Source organism: Amphiura filiformis, unplaced genomic scaffold (assembly GCF_039555335.1).
Source record: "Amphiura filiformis unplaced genomic scaffold, Afil_fr2py scaffold_62, whole genome shotgun sequence".
NCBI classification, from domain to species: Eukaryota; Metazoa; Echinodermata; class Ophiuroidea; order Amphilepidida; family Amphiuridae; genus Amphiura; species Amphiura filiformis.
Genome location: NW_027305526.1, coordinates 231,379 through 253,526, shown reverse-complemented (window position 1 = coordinate 253,526; position 22,148 = coordinate 231,379). Strand labels below are relative to the sequence as shown.

The window sequence follows — 22,148 nt, the reverse complement described above, 5'->3', positions numbered from 1 at the left end:
GTAAAAGTTTCTGTTGGGCTGGTTAATTTTATTGAATGCCAACCTGCTTGCCAGCTTGACTGGTTAGTACCAAAAAGTTAAGCACACTAGAAATTGATTAATTTCACCACAAAGTGAACAACTAGCTATTTAAAAAGTTGTAGGGATAGCTTAGAAGTGGAGAATAACAAGTCTATAATATTCTCATTATGTATTTTATCATAATATAACAAGAAAATATAGGAAAAAATGCTGATAACAGCACATCAGAGCTGAGAAAATGCGAAGCTCCATTCAATTCCCTGTTACTGCAATATCCTTTATGGATATCAACTTCGAATTCCATCCAGGCCTCCTAAAATGTCAAAATATTTTGACCTTTTGGCCTTCTCACTTTCAAAATTGTTATAATTTTATTTTTTAGATTTTCTGTGTTTAATAGCATCACTGACAGTGTCTTTATAAACATGTGTGATTCGATGTATATTTTACCTCAAGCCATGAGAAAAATTTAAAAAAGAAAAATATGCACTACATATTGCTTTATGGACAATATACTGATTTACTGAAACAAGCACTTCAGCCTTAATGTGATGCCATTAATTTGATCCAACATACCACAGCCAACCGATCTTAGAACATGATGAGTTGCTTTCCTACATGCAAGCCAACAAACCATACTTCAAGCCATATGTACAATCTTCGTCAAATTTAAATATTGTTATTCTTTAATATCAAATATGATGAGATATTAATATACAGATATTGAATGGCCGAGTACTAGTATGTAAAAATGGTAAAAATATAGCGCAATGTCAAATTTTCACTTTTACATTTCAAGAGGCATAGCCAGAGGATGATTTAAGGAAGCCCCATCATGCACTGCAAACGTGTTATCACCAGAGTTTCAACTGCCACTTTACTTTTCAAATCCCATTGAATTCTTTGCAAAAGATGTTGTTTAAGAATTGTGCGTGTGTCATTATTACCTGGTCGATTTCAGATCTAAAGTGATGTATGCATGAAGGATAATTCACACCTTCTGTAGGTAACATAAAATGTGAAATCGACCAGCATTGTGAATGCGTTTTTATTGTAAATATATCAGTCCCAAATTCAAATTTAACCATGCCCGTCAATGCAATGTGCGAGCAGTGGTGTCATGTTCACTCACACAGCTGTGCTAACCGCAAGTCAACACAAGTGGCGTGGTGGGAAGTGCTTAAATCATCCTCTGAGGCATAGCCGAGTGAAATAGAATTGCCAAAATTTGACACAGTGTTATATACCATTTTACATAGGCAGGCAATATTTGTTTTATATAATACGAAATAATTCCTTTCCAGCCATTCAATGGCTCAAACCAATGTCATCGTTATATCATAATGGAAGAGTTTCTGTCCATTTTAAGCTGAAATAACGAGGTAAAGTGAAAGAAACCCCATAGGCTATTTTGACCGCTTAATGTAGAGAATGTGGGAATTTCCACATTATATCAACATTGCACTATTATAAATATGAACAAAAAATCATATTATAAAATCGTAATTTTATACATTACGACTTTAACATAGGTTCACTTAGGAAGCTAAGTACTAGATGTACATTTATGTCATACATGTATGATATATTACAGATGAAATAATTATTCAAAATTTTGGTTGATTAAATCACATATACATATTTTGCTTTAGCTAATAAGTACTAGATTACATTTAATGTCATATGATATATTACGGATGAAATAATTATTCAAAATTTATTTCGAGCACATCATTAACCCAACTCTTTATAAAAAATGTTGTCATACATTCATAATGCAATATAAATTTTATACAGCACATTTCACATGTATCAAAGCGGTCATTAGAATATGTCAGCTGCTATACAATACCTGGGCATGCAGCTGCATGCTCATCATACTTTTGTATTTAACACATGATTCTGACCAGTGGCGCATCCGAGGCATACCGACCGGGGGCAGGGGGAAAGTTTCCCTCCGGATCGAAATACTGGGACAACATTGCATGACCAAAAGTTGTAAAGTGCATCTTCCTTTGGCCCGGTATTGTCCTTATTTTGACCCATTTTAGAATTAGAATTGCAAATTCTTGCACAAATTTGTCCTGGTAAAGTAATTTAAGTAGCGGGTCCGAGGGACAATTTGGAATGCCGGAAAATGGCTGTTTCCCCCTTAATCAGGCTCTGTTTCCCTCCCTCAATGGAATCACTCATGCTACGCCACTGTCTACCACTTCATCTTTGGAGTAGCCGCAAACTATTTTTGGCAAAAAGACACATGGCAAGGTTTTCATATTTATGTTTTAAACATACACATACCACAAGGCACTTAAAGCGCCACTTCTAATAATAAAATAGACTAATTACAATACAGAGTTGTACAATATTTCAGTTCATTATACAATACAGAGTTGTACAATATTTCAGTTCACTATTTTATTATACTTTGTTCGGCTTGTAATTGGTGTGGACTTATAACAGTGTAGATTGAGAATTGGGTGCAGCACCTATGGTAGTTGTGCTTTGTGTCATGCGTGAAGTTCAGACTTTATTGATGCGCGCAGTAACAAATATCAAATGATTTTCCCCAATAATAATTAAGCCGAACGAAGTTTTGGGATATACTTAATACCAATCCAATAGCAATAAAAACCCAAAAAACTTGGTGGCAACCAACCTGCTCTCATATTTTTGATATGTACAATAAACAACGAAAATACTTTATGAGCATTCCTGCATTCACAGGAAGATATTTGTGGTATTTTTGAAATGCTAACATAAATGTTACAATACAATAATTGTCTCCTGAAGGCACCTTTACATTACATGCACCAAACAACAGGTACAGTTACATTACATTCTCCATTGACTGGTTTGAGAACATTATGAAAAATCCCATTGAACATTGCAGGAAAACGGTTGGTGCCCCTTTAATCATCCCCCTTCCTCATCGAATAACTTGTGCTACGCTACTGTCCAACACTTCATCCTTGGAGAAGGTTTGGTGCAGATTATACAAACATGCCTTAGGAAGCTATAGCTAACATTTAATGTCACAATATAGTACAGATGAAATATTTAGTCAGAATACATTTTAAGCATATCTTTTAAAACAGCTGCCATTTTAAGCTCTTTTGTTAGTATATCGAGTACTTTCACTATATTACAACATGATATTGAGTACTTTCACTATATTACAACATGATATTGAGTAGTTTCACAAAAATTTATAACAACAGAAACAAATTTACATCCATACCCACATGAGACAACTTCACCCTTATTGTGTAATACCCAATTAAATTGGAATACCAATAATAAGTAAATTACATGTGATAAAATAAATGTACACTTTGAAATTCATCAAAGGCATCAACCTCAATGGCTCTCCTGAAGATTATTCACCTTCAAGGCGAGTGGAATTCAAATAAGCTTAGAAACCAATAACGCCACAACTTTTCAATCAAAAATTTTTTTAATCTTCAGATATTTGTATTAAACATGCAGATTTTCTTAGAACAAAAAGTTTACACTTGAATTTGGGGGCATTTACATGTCCCAGATATACGAGTATGTGCCGCAGCAACACCCCACCCCCTATTCCCTAGACCCCCATATTTCATCGATCGTCGCCATTCCCTGGACCCACAAAATTCACCGATCGCTGCTCTCATGCCTTGCTATTGGCACCAGGATCGACATGTTTTCTGTGCTACTTTTGCAAGTCCAAAAGTGTCAAAACGTGCTTTGCCGTTCATTTCGTCCCATTTGAAGGTGTATACTGGGCTCCTTTTAACCTTGCTTGTCGCATCATTGGTGGCAATACTGGGCAATGTTGAAAAGTAGGACTTTCGAAGAATATGTTAGGACTTATTGGAAGCAAATGTCAGGATTTTTATTACCTCATGCACTATGTACTTCTTTGAGCTAGTGAATTTATAAGTGATTCTATAATCTACCAGTCAAATGGAAAGACTGTAGAATTATGCATAATTAACTTGATCCCATTCATTACACGTAAAATTTTATTCATACAAAAACGGTGGTCAAGCGGAAGGGAGTACGGTGGCCAAGCGGAACGAGCTCCGACTCATAATCGGAAGGTTGCGGGTTCGAGCCCCGGCGACGCCATCGTGTTGTGCCCTTAAGGCACTATTACTATATCTTGAGTACTCCTCTCCACCCAGGTGTATAAATGGGTATCGGCATTCTTAAATGTAACACACTCGCTGTGGAGGAGGTAAAGCAATCCCCGTATAGCAACATTATACACGGAGTAGTCTGGCCCAATTGCAAATAAAAGAGAGATGGGCACTCTGATCACTGTTTATACAGGATCGTCTCCTTTACCTTTTTACGAAAACATTTTAGATAGGTTTGCTTTATGTAGTGCTGCTGTTATAATCAGTAGGTGGGTCTATAATACAGGGTATAATTATGCCCATTTTTATGATCTTGATGCTGTTCTGAGATCGCCATGAAGTAAATAATCATTGACATTTAAAATGGTTTTCCTGATGATCCCTGATAAGCCTTAAATTTATTTAATGCACCATTTACGACAAGAATCAAAACCGATTCTATCGAAAATTTGTAGCACTATGCAACGAAATTGAACCTGGATCAGTTCCCAAGACCCCCTATTTTGGCAGCTGATCAGTTCCCAACACCCCCTTCATTAGCCAGATGATCAGTTCCCCAGACCCCCCTTTTTTTGTCCAGCTGATCAGTTCTCTAGACCCGAAGTTCGACTGCCGGTAGAACACCCCTACCACAAACAAAATCGAGTGTCCCTCCAGGGATTTGAATACTTCCCCGGGAGCACTTCTTCCCCCGAAGTCTTTAATTTAAGGTTTAGAAACAGGCTGATCTGTGAAAGTTGTTTTGGTAATATACTGCACACCTTCAAATTCTCCCTCTGGTTTTCTTCCATCATCCAAAATGGCTATAAATGGAATCATTATTATATGTTTAATCATGGTGGTGTCAGCATATGTTGTTGTGCCCGTTTCAGATTTCACAATCACTTTAGAGGACACTTCTTCTTTTCCAAACTCTGCACTTACGTTCTCTTTTCCGAAGGTGTACGTGTTCTTTAAACCGAGAGAAAGCCCTCCCTTAACTAGAAATGGAATTTCCGTCGTAACTTCAGCTTTGGCATTGACTCCAATCGCATCTTTCCACATGAATTTACAGGTACTCCTATGTTCTGCAGCAAATGACATGGCTACTTCTACTGTCTGTTCTGACTTTGTTGGGTTTTCATTCTCTGCCGTTGATGTAGCAGAAACTGGGACTTGACTTATTTTGCGATCATCCCACTTCCAGTCTATGTGCAATACCTGTTTTATAAAACAGAAAGAAGGATTCATAAGGAAAACAAAATCTTGCAATTATATTTCGAAATAGAAAATTAAATTCAAGAAATATTCTGTCGTAATCAATTGGCTGAAAAATGGTTGTACTGAATTTCATACAGCTAAAACAAAATCCCCAAAACACAAAATCTGGTTCGGTCTGGCCTGTAGATCAGGTCAGGTTTCATTTTTGGTCACCTTAGATATTAATTTTAAACTTACCTTGCCTTCCGCAAACTTTTTTTTGAGCAATTTCTTAGATACTTGGTCTGGGTTAGCTGAAGTAAAATAAAGAAATATGCACAAAAATGTTAGTATATTTTAAAAAGTTGTTTGATTGGCATAAGGTAAAAATAAATCAGTGTAGGTTAGATCAGAATTTTTTTTGAATTTTTTTTGACGAAGACTATTAATCTGACCTGTTTTTGAATACTACAAGGCAGCAATACGCAAATGATATCATGGGACATTATGCAAGAAAATATGCATTTTAACTGTGCCTATTTTTTACATCAAACATTCACAAACTATGACTTTTTTGGCTTTTCCTTCCTCAAAATAAATAAAAATTCAGGGTCGGCAGTTTATTTAGGGTAGGTCGGGTTATACCAATCAAACAATATTTTATAGGTCTTACTTGATATATATGATCAGTTTTATTAATTAAAACAAAGGATGAATTCTAGCATCAAAAATGGTTCTTTTGTAGTATCGTACATTATGTTACTGCATTGTTCTCTTGGCCAATCTAGTCCATCATCATACGATTTCACTGGAATTTTTCACATAGGCAATTAAAATACTGAATAAAAAAATATGAAAATTGACTTATTTTGCATGAATGGCTTATGAAGGCTATCACCTACCAGGACCAGGAGTATCTGCATTGCTGGCATTTGGGCTTGTTACCGTAGTGCCTGTTGCCCCACCTGTTGCTTGGTCATGTTTGACATCATCTTGTTGAGATGTTGAAGTATGTTCAATACGTAATTCAACGGCATCTTGATCAATATAATCTGGATCATCGATATCCCTTTCGACTTTAAGTGTTGCCATGATGCTATCCACATTTTCATCGTTCGAAGTCAAATCAAACCAACAACGTGCGTTTCCCAAACCTCTGTTGATATTTCGTCTGGTTATGTACTGAAAAGAAAGTAATCAAATCAACCTCTCATAATTCAAAGATAGCAAAATTACACAATAGAATATCATGCTCTGTAGCTGTCATGCAAGATTTTTGGGAACTACCCCTTTTATTATATGCTACCCTTCTGAATTTTGATATGGATAATTCACTAAACCCACTGTATTATTCAAGATAATTGTACAAGAATGCATACTGTTGAACAAACTCATAGTCAAGTGCGATTACCTTGGTGTAATTTTATGTATGCACTAGGGCAATGTATAATTATGCATCATACACCTCGTAAGAGCTAATAATAAACAATTAATATTAATTTTGGTTATCTATATTAATTAATGGCCTAAATGTTCTACATGTATCCTAGCAAAAGATACTGTAAAAGGTTTAGATGTTGATCATTATATGGCCCATTCTCAGTGAACAGAATCAGTTTTAGAGATTTATGGGAATTTAAATCTGGAATTACCCAAAATCGCGATTATATCTCATCGTCTCAACATCGGAAACAAAAAGAAAAATGAATCCTTAGTACAAAATAATTATGTTTTAGATGAATAAATTGAAAATGATATCTCCAAAAAGAGTCCCATTGTTTTCTTGCTCTAAATTGTGCTGCATCTATTGGTTTAGATGGTGGTAGCCTAAAACTGAACAGCCCAGGCAGACATGGCTATAGTATTGTACTTATTTACCTTAGGAGTTTCTCCAATTGCCCACACATCTGTATTATCGGTAGTTTTGCTTTTGCATTTGACATCTTTGAGATGAATTTTTATCCGCTTCTGGTGTTTGTGAACATCATAGACCACCTTAATAGTAGGATCGTGAGCAAGACAAGGCACATACTTTGTCGTCTTCATTCGGGGTTGAAATGTCTGCAACAAGAATTAAAAATTTATCATATTATTGCAAGAAAAACAAATGAACCGCTGTGAATGTTTTTTAAACATTTTGCAAGATTGTTTAGCAGGAAATAGTGTACAATAACATTTTGACAACATTTTTACATTTTTAATTTAATTTAATTTTATTCATGCCCTTTACATAACCCGACGTTTAAATGTTACAATATTTGAACCAAACCAAAACATGTTTTCAAAACATTTTTCGTGTTTGCTAACATTGTCTAAAAACATGGCTATATCTTCATGTGTCTATTATATTGAACCTTAAGCAGAAATTAGGGAGACCTATCGCACCTTCACCCGTCTCCAACCACTATATTAGCCACCTTCAAGGCCATGTTATTGTTTAGTGTTGAATTCTATCTTTCAGATTTCACACCACCAAATAGAATTATATGGTTGTGCGCCCTTAATTTTACTTCTCAGAAAAATCCATGGATTCTCAATTTAAGCATTAAAATGAGCAGAAATTTGCATAATTTTAGCCAAATTTGGATTGGTCATGATTAGTAATATTAATTCCTGCAAGTGTACCACAGATGGGAGAGATCGAATAACTTTTAATGATTTTAAGCAGCCTTTTCTTTACAGAAACACTGGCATGGTTTTGCCTGAAAAATAGGAAATTCCCGGACATCGTAGACTTTGAGGGCCAGTCGTAAAAAATAATGACGGTCAACCTATATTTTTTCCCAGCCAGAGGGATCAGGCAAGGGCTGATTTCAACCATCATAGCTGTCGCTTAAAACTGAGTCGCTGAAAAATGAGCGTTTTCTTAAGGCAAATTTAGCACATATCTCTGATTTGGTGGTGTGAGATCTGAATGGAGCTGTGTTTGTGAGTCTCAACTTTTGATTGAGCAAGTTAGCCCTGTGCCTAATTCGTGTTTGCATTCACCGAAGAAGTGCATTGACTGAATTTATGTAATTAAAGGCTAAAATTGAAGAGAACTGCAACATTTGCTACAAATATACCAGTGCTAAGGTGAGTTATGACCCGAAATGTGTGTTTGAGTGAAAGATTCCATTTCGTAGAGTGACTTAGGCCCATGCAATGTTTAAAATCATACTATTTTGTAAGCTTACATCATCAATGGCATGTAATGACTCAGTGCCAGATAGAGAAGACATTCAGTATGGTGCTAGGGTACTGGTCGGAACTCATGAAATAGGCGCCTGGATCAGGTAAGCTTACGGTTTGTGTGTGTGTGTGTTGGGGGGGGGTAGGCTAAGCTTATGATTCCACTACTGGTAACCCATGTAATGTTTACAATCATGATGGTATGCAATGACTTAGTGCCAGATGTAGAAGACATCAGTATATGGTGGCACGTGGGCTAGGGCACTGGTTGGAGATCATAAAATGTGTCCATGGATCAGGTAAGCTTATGGGGGGAGGGGGTAGACTTAAGATTTCACTAATAGGCCATATAATTCAACACTTATAATTCAGACATTGTGGTCATGTTCTTCTTTGTTTCTGTGTGTCTGACCTGCTACTTGTCCCTCTTGACTGTAAATTGCTGAAAGTCTAAGTCTTGGTGAACTTTTAACATGGAAATCACAATGCTATCTTCAGTAGATAGCAGATGTCAGAGACACAATGATTCTGCTTGAAAATTTTTTTTAACCAGCTTCTTGCTCAAATTATGTTTAAAATAAGTTAATTAGATTAAAATAGTCTGAAATTAAAGACAATTAGAAACATGTTGGATCATTCATGGAGCTGTGTGTGTGAGTCTCAACTTTTGATTGAGCAAGTTAGCCCTGTGCCTAATTAGTGTTTGCATTCACGAAGAAGTGCATTGATTGAATTTATGTAATTAAAGGCTAAAATTGAAGAGAACTGCAACATTTGCTACAAATATACCAGTGCTAAGGTGAGTTATGACCCGAAATGTGTGTTTGAGTGAAAGATTCCATTTCGTAGAGTGACTTAGGCCCATGCAATGTTTAAAATAAAGTTTTCTAACATGAAACAGTAAGAAAACAACTTTGACCCCATGCGGAACGTTTCCGGGTCATCGGGTCAATTTTTCCCGGGGTTTTCATGACCCTATGACGCTATTGGGCTTTGACCTATCAGAGCTGCTCTTTCATATCGCTAGGTCGCCATTTCCGGGTCAGAATTTTTCCCGGGGTTTCCATGGCTCTATGACGCTTTCGTGCTGTGACCAATCAGAGCTGCTCTCTCAATTGCGCTAGGTCGTCATATTCGGCGATTTAATTTATTGCATTATTGGATTCCAGTCAGGATAGACGGAAAAATTTTTTACTCCCACCCACCTCTCCCAATTTAAGGGGAGCTTATTGGGTTTAATAAAATAATTTAAGAAAGTACAGCTACTCAAGAAAAAACATAAGTCTGTTTATAAAAACAGGTGCTGTCTTCCTTACATAAATAAGGAAAACAGGAAAAAAATTTGTTTTGCATGATATAGCATGCGTTGGGCATGCTGACTAAGCACTATAAATACATTTTACATGAACTTTTGCACACAACAAGTGGAAATTAATTCATAAGCTCCTGACATGTTCGGTCAGTTTGAAATGGAATAATATTAAAATTTATCATAATGCTTATAGCTGCAGCAAAGGAATTAGCATCAGCTTATAGCATCTTTAATAATGCAAAAGCCTTGTCTTCTGGAAAAAATTAACAGATAGAAAGGAATCCACACAGATGGATGACATTTCAAGCAGGATTTTACAAGTCTGTTTATTTTTAATTAATCCATAAAAGACAAGCCAAATATTTAAGAAAAATGGAGATGTTTGTTTTATTTTAGCTTACATCGTCCAATTATATGCACTTGTATACCTATATCCATTATTAATATTCTTTCACATTCATTCTTTCAGTCTTTGTATTTCTTCCAGGTAGGATTACCTTGAGGAATCTCCAAGGTGGCAACCTTCGGAGCAACTATTTGTATGCACTAATCACAGAATGAAAATTAATTGATTGAAAAATTCCAGCCATTATAAATTCCCCTTTGTTGGGTTTTTGTGAGCACCACGTTACTCAGCACAGCTTGCTGTAGAATAGAAATTGGGTGGAGTAAATTTACTCTTATTCTGGAGTTCCACCTTTTGATTTTGCTTCATTGGGATTCGGATTCTTCAGTAGGGTATTTACTGTTGAACAGAAATTGGGTTGAGTAATTTTACTTTTATCTTGGATTCCCATCCTTTTGATTTTCCTTTTTGGATTTGCCTTGGGGTTCAGATTCCTCAGTTGGGTGTTTACTGTCGAACAAAATTGGGTCGAGCAGTTTTGCTCTCATCTTGGAATCCCCGGCATCCTTGTTGATTCAGGGTTGTGTACAAACCCTTTGCTTTTAATGATAATGGCTGGAATCTTCACACATTTATATGAAAATAAATTATTGTCTATCCTGATGGCCAATAAGTAGACCAAAAATCACGGTTCCTTGTGTTTCATTGTCTCCGTCTGGGGTTAATCATACTATTTTGTAAGCTTACATCATCAATGGCATGTAATGACTCAGTGCCAGATAGAGAAGACATCAGTATGGTGCTAGGGTACTGGTCGGAACTCATGAAATAGGCGCCTGGATCAGGTAAGCTTACGGTTTGTGTGTGTGTGTGTTGGGGGGGGGGGTAGGCTAAGCTTATGATTCCACTACTGGTAACCCATGTAATGTTTACAATCATGATGGTATGCAATGACTTAGTGCCAGATGTAGAAGACATCAGTATATGGTGGCACGTGGGCTAGGGCACTGGTTGGAGCTCATAAAATGTGTCCATGGATCAGGTAAGCTTATGGGGGGGGTAGACTTAAGATTTCACTAATAGGCCATATAATTCAACACTTATAATTCAGACATTGTGGTCATGTTCTTCTTTGTTTCTGTGTGTCTGACTGGCTACTTGTCCCTCTTGACTGAAAATTGCTGAAAGCCTAAGTCTTGGTGAACTTTTAACATGGAAATCACAATGCTATCTTCAGTAGATAGCAGATGTCAGAGACACAATGATTCTGCTTGAAATTTTTTTTTAACCAGCTTCTTGCTCAAATTATGCTAAAAATAAGTTAATTAGATTAAAATAGTCTGAAATTAAAGACAATTAGAAACATGTTGGAACATTCAGACATGGCGGACACCTAGGCAGTTGGGGTGAAAACCACCACTGCAAATTTTGCGTTTTACTTCTGTTCTAGGTTGTCTTCGTCGTCTTCTGCTATCATTTTTATTACCATTCGCATTTATGGACATTCCGTAAGCATTCAATTTGCTTCATATTCTTCCGTTTGTGAGATTTTGAGCAATATTTTCACTGACATTGGATCTTTTTGCTCACCGGTGCAGTCAACGATTCCTTACCCGTGTGGTCCCAGGCACCTAACACCATAGGGTTCACTATAAGTTCTGCGTGTTGGAACCCATGTCCTGTGTTCATCAACCATGACAAACTCATTGACTTGGATATTTGCTTTAGTGCTCGTGTCCTTGAGCGTACATTCATCTGTTTGTCACCGCTTTACTATCCCGATTTATGATGACAATGAATGGAGTAATCATGACAAGGCTATCCGTGATTTACTGGGTCCGCTCCACTTCGAAATTGGAGCAGACGATATATCCCCTGCTTGTGCAGCTCAGAAATTTTCCGATACGCTTGTCTCCTACTTTGGTAGCCATGAAGATTTTGTTGAAGAAAAACATTCTCAAACGTACTTATCACATGAACCAAAGACTCTGTCCGCGGCCAGAAAAAAGAAGAGCATTTTACGCAAAAAAGCATTTGCTGCAAACGCAACCCGTGAAGATAAAAATATGTTTCGCCAAGCGGTTAAGACTGTCTCATACCTCAAAAAGCTGGACAAAAGCAACAAAACTACCAAAACCGTCGCCCATCAGGAAAAAATGTATCATTCGAACTTTTGAGCTTCGCCAAAAACGCATCCAATAATACTCTTGACTCTACTTCCGCCCGACCAACTTTTACCCAAGATGTTGCCGACCCATACTTCCCAAATAAATACTCTCAACAAGTGACACTCGACCTTACCCAACTTTCATGGTTCCCGAACCTTCCAGTTAAGATGACTCGTACATTTCATTCAATATGTCTGTTATCAAACCTAAGGATGTCAAAAACATTCTCCGGACGAAGAAAGCAACCTCAGCACCCGGTGATGATGGTCTTATGTATGGGATGCTCAAGCATCTCCGTCTACTCACCATCTTTTGGCCACCATTTTTACCAAAATGCTTCTGGTTGACCCTCTTCCTCCGAGTCTTGGTCTCAATCCAAGGTAGTGCTTATTCATAAAGCCGGCGAACTGACAAACCGGAAAATTTCCGGATGATTTCGCTTACTTCTTGCATTGCGAAGGTTTTCCACCAAGTCGTCGCTGAGCGATTAGGCTCATATCTGACTATAACCTGTACATAGACCCCGAGATCCAGAAAGCGTTTCTTCAGGGAGTAAACGGATGTATTGAACATAATCAAGTATTGCAAGAAACAATCTCTTATGCCAAAACCCGGAAGAAGACTGTACATATTACGTTTTTCGATTTGGCTGATGCCTTCGGCAGTGTAAGCCATGATCTCATTACTCACTCCATGGAACGCTGTCAGCTCCCCGAGAATGTCCAGTCCTATGTTACTAATCTCTATTCCAACCTTAACGGCCACGCCCAAGGCCCCAACTGGAATTCTTTACCATTTAAATTCAAGAGGGGGACATTCCAAAGCGATCCTTTGTCCCCCGTTATTTTTCTCGTGTGTTTCAACCCATTGCTCGAATACCTGGAAACCATGCGTGAGAAGACCGGCTTTTGTTTGGACACAACCAAAATCATCACTACCCCATATGCCGACGATTTCAATCTCATCACCAATAACAAAATTCAACACCAAAAATAATGAACGAACTTCATACGAAGGCTACCAGCATGGGTCTCACATTAAAACCATCCAAATGTCGTTCACTCTCTTTATGTGGTGGCAAACCAACTCTGATTGATTTCCATATCGGTGAAAATGTCGTGAAAACCGTTAATGAGGACCCACAAAAATTCCTAGGTCGCTGATAACGTTTCATGGAAAGGAACAAGAAATTTATGATTATGTCTATGCACAGCTCTATAGTAAATTAAATAATATTGACTTCACTTTTTTAATTCGTTATGAGTAAAAACTGGCAATATATATACGTTACTGCCTCCCCTCCATGAGATTCTGTCTTACCGTGCATGACCTGACCCATTCTAATCTTGTGCTTTTAGACCGTATGTCCGAGCAGTATGTTAAGAAATGGCTTGGGATTCCAAAACATGGTGCAAATACTGCCCTGGTCCATATGTCCCAAGGGCTTAACATCCAGCGCATTTCTGATGTTTATCGCCAGGCTCATTCCGCATCATATAGTAGATCTAGGTGCAAAGCTGATGAAGTTACTAACCTGGCTCTTGACCTCAAGCTCAACAGAGAATCTACGTGGTCTCGTAAAATTTCCATAACCAACCAGTGTGAAAACGTTCATGCACTTGCTATTGGAGCCCGGTCAACCCCCTTGGAATAAGGTCAAACCTGATGTTAAAAAGATCCTGAAGGAAGAGACGGATAACCACTGGAAATCTGTAGTTGAGCCCCTCTTGAGCCAGGGGAGTTTCGAAACTGCTTGAAACATGTAATTCCGATCTGTTTTGGAAATCCATTATGTTTTCATTACCAAAGGGTGTGCTTAAATTTGCAATCAATGCCTCCATAGATTCCTTGCCATCATTCACCAATTTGAAAAGATGGGGAAAAAGGCTTACGGACAGCTGTCCCTTTGTCAGGGAAAGGTACTCTCCTGCACATTTTAAATAATTGCCAAAATATGCTGGACAGGTATCTATGGAGACACAACAACCTCATCCGTATTTTTCTTTCCACATTTCAACAGTCGGAGGCATTTCGTAATTCTCATATTAAAATCTATGCCGATCTGGAAAATTATACCATAGGAGGGGGACCATACCACCCAATATCATTTCCACGTCTCAAAAACCGGACATTGTGTTATACTGGCCTTCTGACAAGCGAGTCATTCTCTTTGAGTTGTCGGTACCATTTGAACCAAACATCAGTAAAGCTCATTACACCAAACTTGATCGCTATTCTTCCCTGGTTGCCGACATCACTAACGCCGGGTACTGTTGCTCACTTGTTGCTGTTGAAGTAGGCTCAAGAGGCTTCATTGACGCCGACAACAAGAATAGTCTGACTCGTCTGTCAAAAGATCTCAATCTTCCCACAAAGTATTCTGATCTCAAGACCCAGTTGATTAAATCGGCGCTAATGTCATCTTATTCCATTTTCATCGCCAGATATGAAACATCTTGGAATGTAAATGAAATTATTTAACTTTTTCTTCCCGCCATGAGTATTTCCAATTTTGTTTATTTATTTAAATGTTTGTATTTTTGTACTGCCTTGCCTGCAACCGGAATGGGTTGCAGTAGATCTGGGCTTTATATGTGTTTTTCTTTATGTTGAATAAAGATGATTTATATATATTAGATTAAAATAGTCTGAAATTAAAGACAATTAGAAACATGTTGGAACATTCAGATTTCACACCACCAAATAGAATTATATGGTTGTGCGCCTTAATTTTACTTCTCAGAAAAATCCATGGATTCTCAATTTAAGCATTAAAATTAGCAGAAATTTGCATAATTTTAGCCAAATTTGGATTGGTCATGATTAGTAATATTAATTCCTGCAAGTGTACCACAGATGGGAGAGATCGAATAACTTTTAATGATTTTAAGCAGCCTTTTCTTTACAGAAACACTGGCATGGTTTTGCCTGTAAAATAGGAAATTCCCGGACATTGTAGACTTTGAGGGCCAGTCGTAAAAAATAATGACGGTCAACCTATATTTTTTCCCAGCCAGAGGGATCAGGCAAGGGCTGATTTCAACCATCATAGCTGTCGCTTAAAACTGAGTCGCTCCTGTAAAGAAAAAATGACGTTTTCTTAAGGCAAATTTAGCACATATCTCTATGGGACTCTGATTTGGTGGTGTGAGATCATCTGTTCCAAATCCAGTGACCTGCATATTATCCTGGGTAGGATTACGCCAATGTTCATTGGAGGGGAATAAAAGCCAGCACCACGGCCCTGTTATATTGATTTTTAAAGTAAAATGGTAATACCTATTTCAATGCATCCAAAGGTCCAGAGAAATTAATGAGGTGTCACTGGAGCTGGAATTGATAATAGGCGATAGAACAAATTATTCCCAAATTACCTTCACATCACAGCTCTTCAATGCGTATACCGTCAATCCAATCTGTCTTGAACTTTGCAAGTCGGCAGTAATAAACGGTAGAATTTGCAGTTGTACTTTTCGTCCCAAGAACCACCATGGGGAGAAATGTTCACATCGAATCTGTACAACATCCTTTGTTAAGTGTGTGTTTTGGTTGCTCCCAGTCTGAGCACCATAGTACAGCTCCCATTGTGGATTCCTTCCTGGAAATGATAAAGATGACTACAATATTGGTTCAGTTTCCTACACATTGGTGCATGTATATTACAAAAATGATACTGATGGAAGAAAATTGTAATATACACTCGGACATAGCAGTTCTTATAAATACTTAATTTAACAGTTCATTACAAATTTTATTCTATTGTATGAGGGTTATAATTCATCCAACCAGATAAAGCTTATCCTTTCATTCATATGTACAGGGTGTCCCAAAAAAAAGAGGCCCCTCATTGCGCCCTCGTTTTCTCCTATTTCTGAAAAGTTGATTAAATATATTTTGGTATTTAAAGAAACCTTTATTCGTTAGCTTTAATAAACCAAAACTATTATTTCAATCGGCTCACAACTTTTGAAGATATGCCCTTTTGAATAAAAGTACCCGTTTTTCACTCTGTCCACGGATAGCAAACAGAGTGGTTGGGATGGCTTCGTGCTGTGGAGTGGCCTGCACGATCACCAGACCTCACACCACTTGATTTTTTTTTCCTTTGTGGCAAAATCCAAGATCTTCGTAAGCGTATTACTGAATGCATTCATGCAAGTATCCGGTGCACAAGGATGGTACGTAACGCAATTGATGCAATGAGGACCAGGGCTGAAACCTGTATTTGCCAAGGAGGCAACCACGTAGAGGGCAGAGCAGCACAGTAAACTCACTTCAGAAGAACCAAAGACAAACCAAACAGCCTTTTAGGGCTACCTTTTATCCTAAAAAGATAAATGACTTATGTTGTAAATAAAAAAAAGAAAGCAAGAAACAACGAAATAAGAAAGTAAGAAACATAATAAAACAAAAAGGCATAAATAACCAAGAAAAAATAAGTAATTGCAAGTAAAGCAAAAGAAGTCCCATTCGGCATCCATTTTATCCACAAATTAATGACACTATTAACAAAATCCATTGCCCATAAACCCACCGGTAAAGCCCATTCCATAAATAAAGTTATTTTATAAAGTTATCATTGAGGAATGTTTGATATTCATGCATGGTATATGCACTCCTTTTCAATCTTTGAAGTAGCCAAACCTTCTCCGTGGACAGAGTGAAAACGGGTACATTTCTTTAAAAGAGCATATCTTCAAAAGTTGTGAGCCGATTGATATAATTGTTTTGGTTTATTAAAGCTAACGACTCAAGGTTTCTTTACATACCAAAATATATTTGATCAACTTTTCAGAAATAGGAGAAAAAGAGGGCGCAATGAGGGGCCTCTTTTTTTGGGACACCCTGTATAATGCATCCTAATTGTATCTAAACATGTTAAAAGATTACATATTATTATGTGTTTTCTTTCTTGATGTGACATGTTTTGCACTTTTCTGCTCCAAAGCGAAAACCCTTTTACTTGGGCCTACTACTTGTACAGCTATATCGTTTCTTCAATTTCAATATTAATGTTCTGATCATGTTAGGAATAAGATAAAAAAATTTTTTTTAAAGCGCAGTGATTTATAGTGCGCTAAGCACACTTTACAAGTTGTCGCTGACCACTACGTCCCACATCATTCCATAAACCATTTAACAACAATTCAGAGAATTTGTTGCTTCAAGAGCACACACCCCAGACATTCCACAATAACCTTCGCAATCAGGATCAGCTCCCCGTGTTTCGTAGGGGTTGCAACAAGACAATTAGCAGTAAGTTTCATGTCCAGGGGAATTTCAAGCTAACTCAATTTTCCCACAAGAGCGAATTAGACACCGCCAGGGTTCGAACCCGCAATCTCTCGCACCATAGTCGAACGCCTTATCGATTGAGCTAACTTGACTGCTAGATCTGGTTTAAGGATAAGTTATTCATAATTATTTGAATTATAAAGGCCCAAATTTAGATCAAATTTACTTTATTTTAATAAAGTACATAAGGAAATAACTGAAAGACAAATAAAGACTTCTTCTATTTGGCTAGATTCACAACTTTCTTTAAAAGCATAAGATTTTTGCATCACTATCAGAGGATGCAAGTCAACAGATTGAAACCACATTATTTACCCAAACATATATAAATCTCATTCGACCTAACACCATGTGGCCTGATTTGGCCACAACTTTCAAAATACATTGACCACCAAGGTTGCAGCCAACCTGGGAACTGTTGCAACCAGACAGTGCAACCAGAATTAAAAAGGATAGCAGGGCCAAAGTCGAGCCTCCGAGCTAGAGCACAGCCTACAATGTATTTGCGCTTGCATGCCTAAACAACATTGCAACATTTCAGAATGCTATCACAAAGTAATAAAAGTGATCAAGTGTACCTTTGCCCCCTTGATTTTATTTTAAGCTGATACTAGTACCCAGCACACACAGAAAAGTTTTACAGAAAATGTTTAAATGTCAGGTAATATAAAGCGTATACAATTTTTTAATATCATTCAAGTACATGTACATACTGGAACACTTGTTGGCAAATATTGCAACATTATGTTATCCAGTGTTATATTTTCTAAAAATGTTTACAATATTTTATAACATTTTGACATTTAACAATGCTGTTTGTGTTTTTTCATATAAACCCGATATTTTTAAATGTTATTAAAATGTTTTTATTGAAATATAACGCTTTCAGAAACATTTTGCGTTTGCTGGGTACCTACCTGTTGTCATTGTCCAAACTTCGAGGTCACGCAGTGCTAAATCCACAGCTACATGTTTCACACTCAATGTCACAGGTCTCAAGAACTGAAGCCCATCAGGTTCTAATTGTACAATAGGTCCAATGATAAACTTGTCGCCAAGTGGTGGATGGTCTGTCTCCGATGAGACAGTTGATAGTGTGATATTTGTTTTCTTGTCTAAGGCTCCAGATGGTATCTCCAACCATGCAATGCCATCAGCAAGTTCTAGAATACCCCCACCAGGTCCGATAGATTTTGATATTTGATCCAAATAATCTGTTGGTTTGAAACTCAAACTTGAAGTTTCAAAATCTATTAGGAGCAAAAAGAAAGAGAAATTTCAACAGCTATTACGAGATACAATGTGTAAAATTGCAAAACAAAGAAAAGTACATGGGTTGTGGTTTAATTGTTTCTATAATTTGTTCTGAACAGCACGAAGTTTATCTTTGTTATAAACATTAGATCTTTAAAATTAGGCATTGAACTATGGGTGGTGAAGCTAATTTTTTCTTAAATTTTTTGATGCACGTTTATATACTATTAGCTTATCTGCAAACGTAAAAAGGTAGATTGGGGCAACATTTACATTGTTTTTTCACCATCCACAAGCAGTGCACACAAAATGGTTACTAGTATTGTTGACCCCAAGTTTTTTCCCCGCCAAAGCCTGTCATGTGCCGACGGCCTAAGATGTACCGGCGATCCATACATGCATGGGAAAAAATGTACCTCTGGTATGTTATAGTGATGGCCCAAAATCAAACAATAAGCTGTGCATGTAGTGTTTGATGTCCATAATTGGCACAAAACATAATTTGCCTATCACAAACATACAACAACTTGAAATCAAAGTTTAATGAAATAATACAGAAGTTTATTATTTTCCACTTCATGACTAAAACACAGATATACCAGAATCCAGACTGTCCCAACCTAATTTCTTCGGGTCTAGACAAAATATTCTCATCCTTATTTACCTTCTGCCAAGTTGTCAGGTGCATCTGATGGACCAGCATCGATAATATCTTCTTCGTTTCTTGTAGTATCCTCAGAATCTTCTTTGAGCTCAGTCTTTAAGTGACTACTTGAAACATCCTCTTGAGTTCCTGCAGAACCATATTACAAATTCTTGAAGCTACAACCATGGCCAAAATGTGTTGGGACACTTATGGAAAACGTACACTATATTATGACCTTATTTCCGTTATTATTAACGTGATAAAGTGGGGGTTTCTTTGGTGTCAAGCCTAAACCCTTTCCTAACACCCCAACCCTCCCCCTTCCCCACCAATCAATGTTGGGTGCCACAAGGCTTGTGTGACCAAAAAAGTCGGATTCAACATTATTGGAGAACGGCGCATGGAGTAAAGTGATTTGGAGAACTGCGCAAAGAGTTACGAATGTGTTTGGAGAACGGACTTAAGGAGTTTAGTACTTGGGAGAAAGTAACACCATTTTCGTATGAGGATTTTATACGCAAGGATTTATCAATGCAAGTGTACAAAGGACTTCGCTGATTTTCGCAGGACAAGTGAATAAGGATATATCAGTCGTCCAGAACATTGTAAGAACTTTATGATCGCCAAGAAGAAGAATGCTGGCTAAGTACAAAATAGATAAAGAGTGATTATATTTGATTATTGTGTATGTGCATTTGTTGTCATATATTGTATCAATAATAACGTGCTTTCAATTAAAGATTTAGATTTTGTTAGCTTAATTAAACAGTGTATTTGTGTTGTGCATTCGTGTGAGTTCGGGTAAAAGGTGATTTTGGCCTTGAGTCAAGTACGACTCGTAACATAATGAATTTGCTTCCGCCCGGACAGCCAGCCAGACAACGAGGCAGGCAGGCAAACAAATAACCATCTGGATGATAAAATAAGCCCCACATGTGTGTGTGTGTGGGGGGGGGGGCAATATAAAATACACACATTTGACATACGCCGCCTACAGGAAACTTTCTTAGCCTTATCACAGATCTTTTTTTCAAATACCATCTATTGGATACGACTCTACCTTTCAAAGCAAAATGGGCCATCGTGAATGGGTCATAGGTGGGTTTTTCAAAATTTTTCATATGTTTTTTTTTATCTTACATGGAGCCTATCACTTCAACGATTGGATATCATATCACAATGGCCCATAGAACAGTGCAAGTAGTTAATTAAAATTCCTACATGTTATGCCCCAGGAGCTTAATGGAAAAAGGCACCAGAACCAAATTTGTTTGATCTTTGGATCGACCGTCGATGCTGCTTCCATGCGCTAGGTTAAAATGAATGAACAAATAATTAATCAGAATTAGTGATAAATTTATCTTGGTCAATATAAATACGGGTTGTTATTAAATGTTTTCATAAAAAAATAAGGATAGACCATGCATTGATGGTCGATCAAACTATTTTATTTCTATTGCCACTTATGTCATGAATACACCTGGAGGGAAGCAAACCAGCTATGCTCCAGGAGCAAATGTTGACGATATTTCAATAATTTGTGGTATAAATGAGGCTACTACTGTTTTGTTCGTGTTCATCTGGAGGAAACATATTAGTTGGGGTCGGGAACAATATATTTGGTTGGGAACCTGGAATTGGAGTATAGTTGCATTTTTTTTGTTTTTCATGATTCTCTGACATGTCCTCACATGGCTTAGGAAACTCATTTTAGGGCCAAAAATTGGCAAAAAGACTTAAAAAAATTATTAAAATGCTGATAAAATGTAGTATCGCGCTAGTATACGTAATTATTATACTAAAAGTCACCTTCTATTAAATGCCCCCATCTTTTTCAAAAAAATAGTGACAGAAATGCAGAAATTTCCATGCTATAGCATCATAAGTGAGCTTAAACTGGCATATCATGATCACAAAATTGCATGTACAAATCCTATTCTAGCTTGCATTTCTAGCCAATTCATTGTCACATTATAGTAGAATGTTCATGTATTCAATTAAATAAATTGTGTTTCGCTTACATAAAAATGCATTTACAGATCTATAACTCCGTAGTATTTTCTGATAATATGTGGTCCCTGTAAAGGTGCTGCATTATAATTTATTTCAAACCAGAAGTCGTAAATTACAGTATGAAAAACCAATGCACATTCTATTAAACATAATATCATATTAATAACAATATAATAATGATACCAATAAATATAATATTTTTTGTTCTTTTGTAGTATAACATACATTATGTATTATTACTGCATTGTTCTCTTGGCCAATCTAGTCCATCATCATACGATTTCACTGGAATTTTTCACATAGGCAATTAAAATACTGAATAAAAAAATATGAAAATTGACTTATTTTGCATGAATGGCTTATGAAGGCTATCACCTACCAGGACCAGGAGTATCTGCATTGCTGGCATTTGGGCTTGTTACCGTAGTGCCTGTTGCCCCACCTGTTGCTTGGTCATGTTTGACATCATCTTGTTGAGATGTTGAAGTATGTTCAATACGTAATTCAACGGCATCTTGATCAATATAATCTGGATCATCGATATCCCTTTCGACTTTAAGTGTTGCCATGATGCTATCCACATTTTCATCGTTCGAAGTCAAATCAAACCAACAACATGCGT

The 22,148-nt window shown here is 37.2% G+C and overlaps 1 protein-coding gene across 1 annotated transcript; it reads right to left on the bottom strand.

Moving 5' to 3' along the window:
• Window positions 1-3,283: 3,283 nt before the first annotated feature.
• Window positions 3,284-22,095, bottom strand: LOC140144536 (uncharacterized). The gene is made up of 8 exons (XM_072166357.1): window positions 21,906-22,095; window positions 19,532-19,660; window positions 18,531-18,863; window positions 15,693-15,916; window positions 7,200-7,382; window positions 6,224-6,503; window positions 5,580-5,635; window positions 3,284-5,342 (listed from the first exon to the last, which is right to left on the bottom strand). The coding sequence occupies exons 1-8, from the start codon at window positions 22,093-22,095 to the stop codon at window positions 4,848-4,850; spliced, it is 1,890 nt and encodes a 629-aa protein (XP_072022458.1). The 3' UTR covers window positions 3,284-4,847.
• Between the last annotated feature and the right edge of the window lie 53 nt (window positions 22,096-22,148).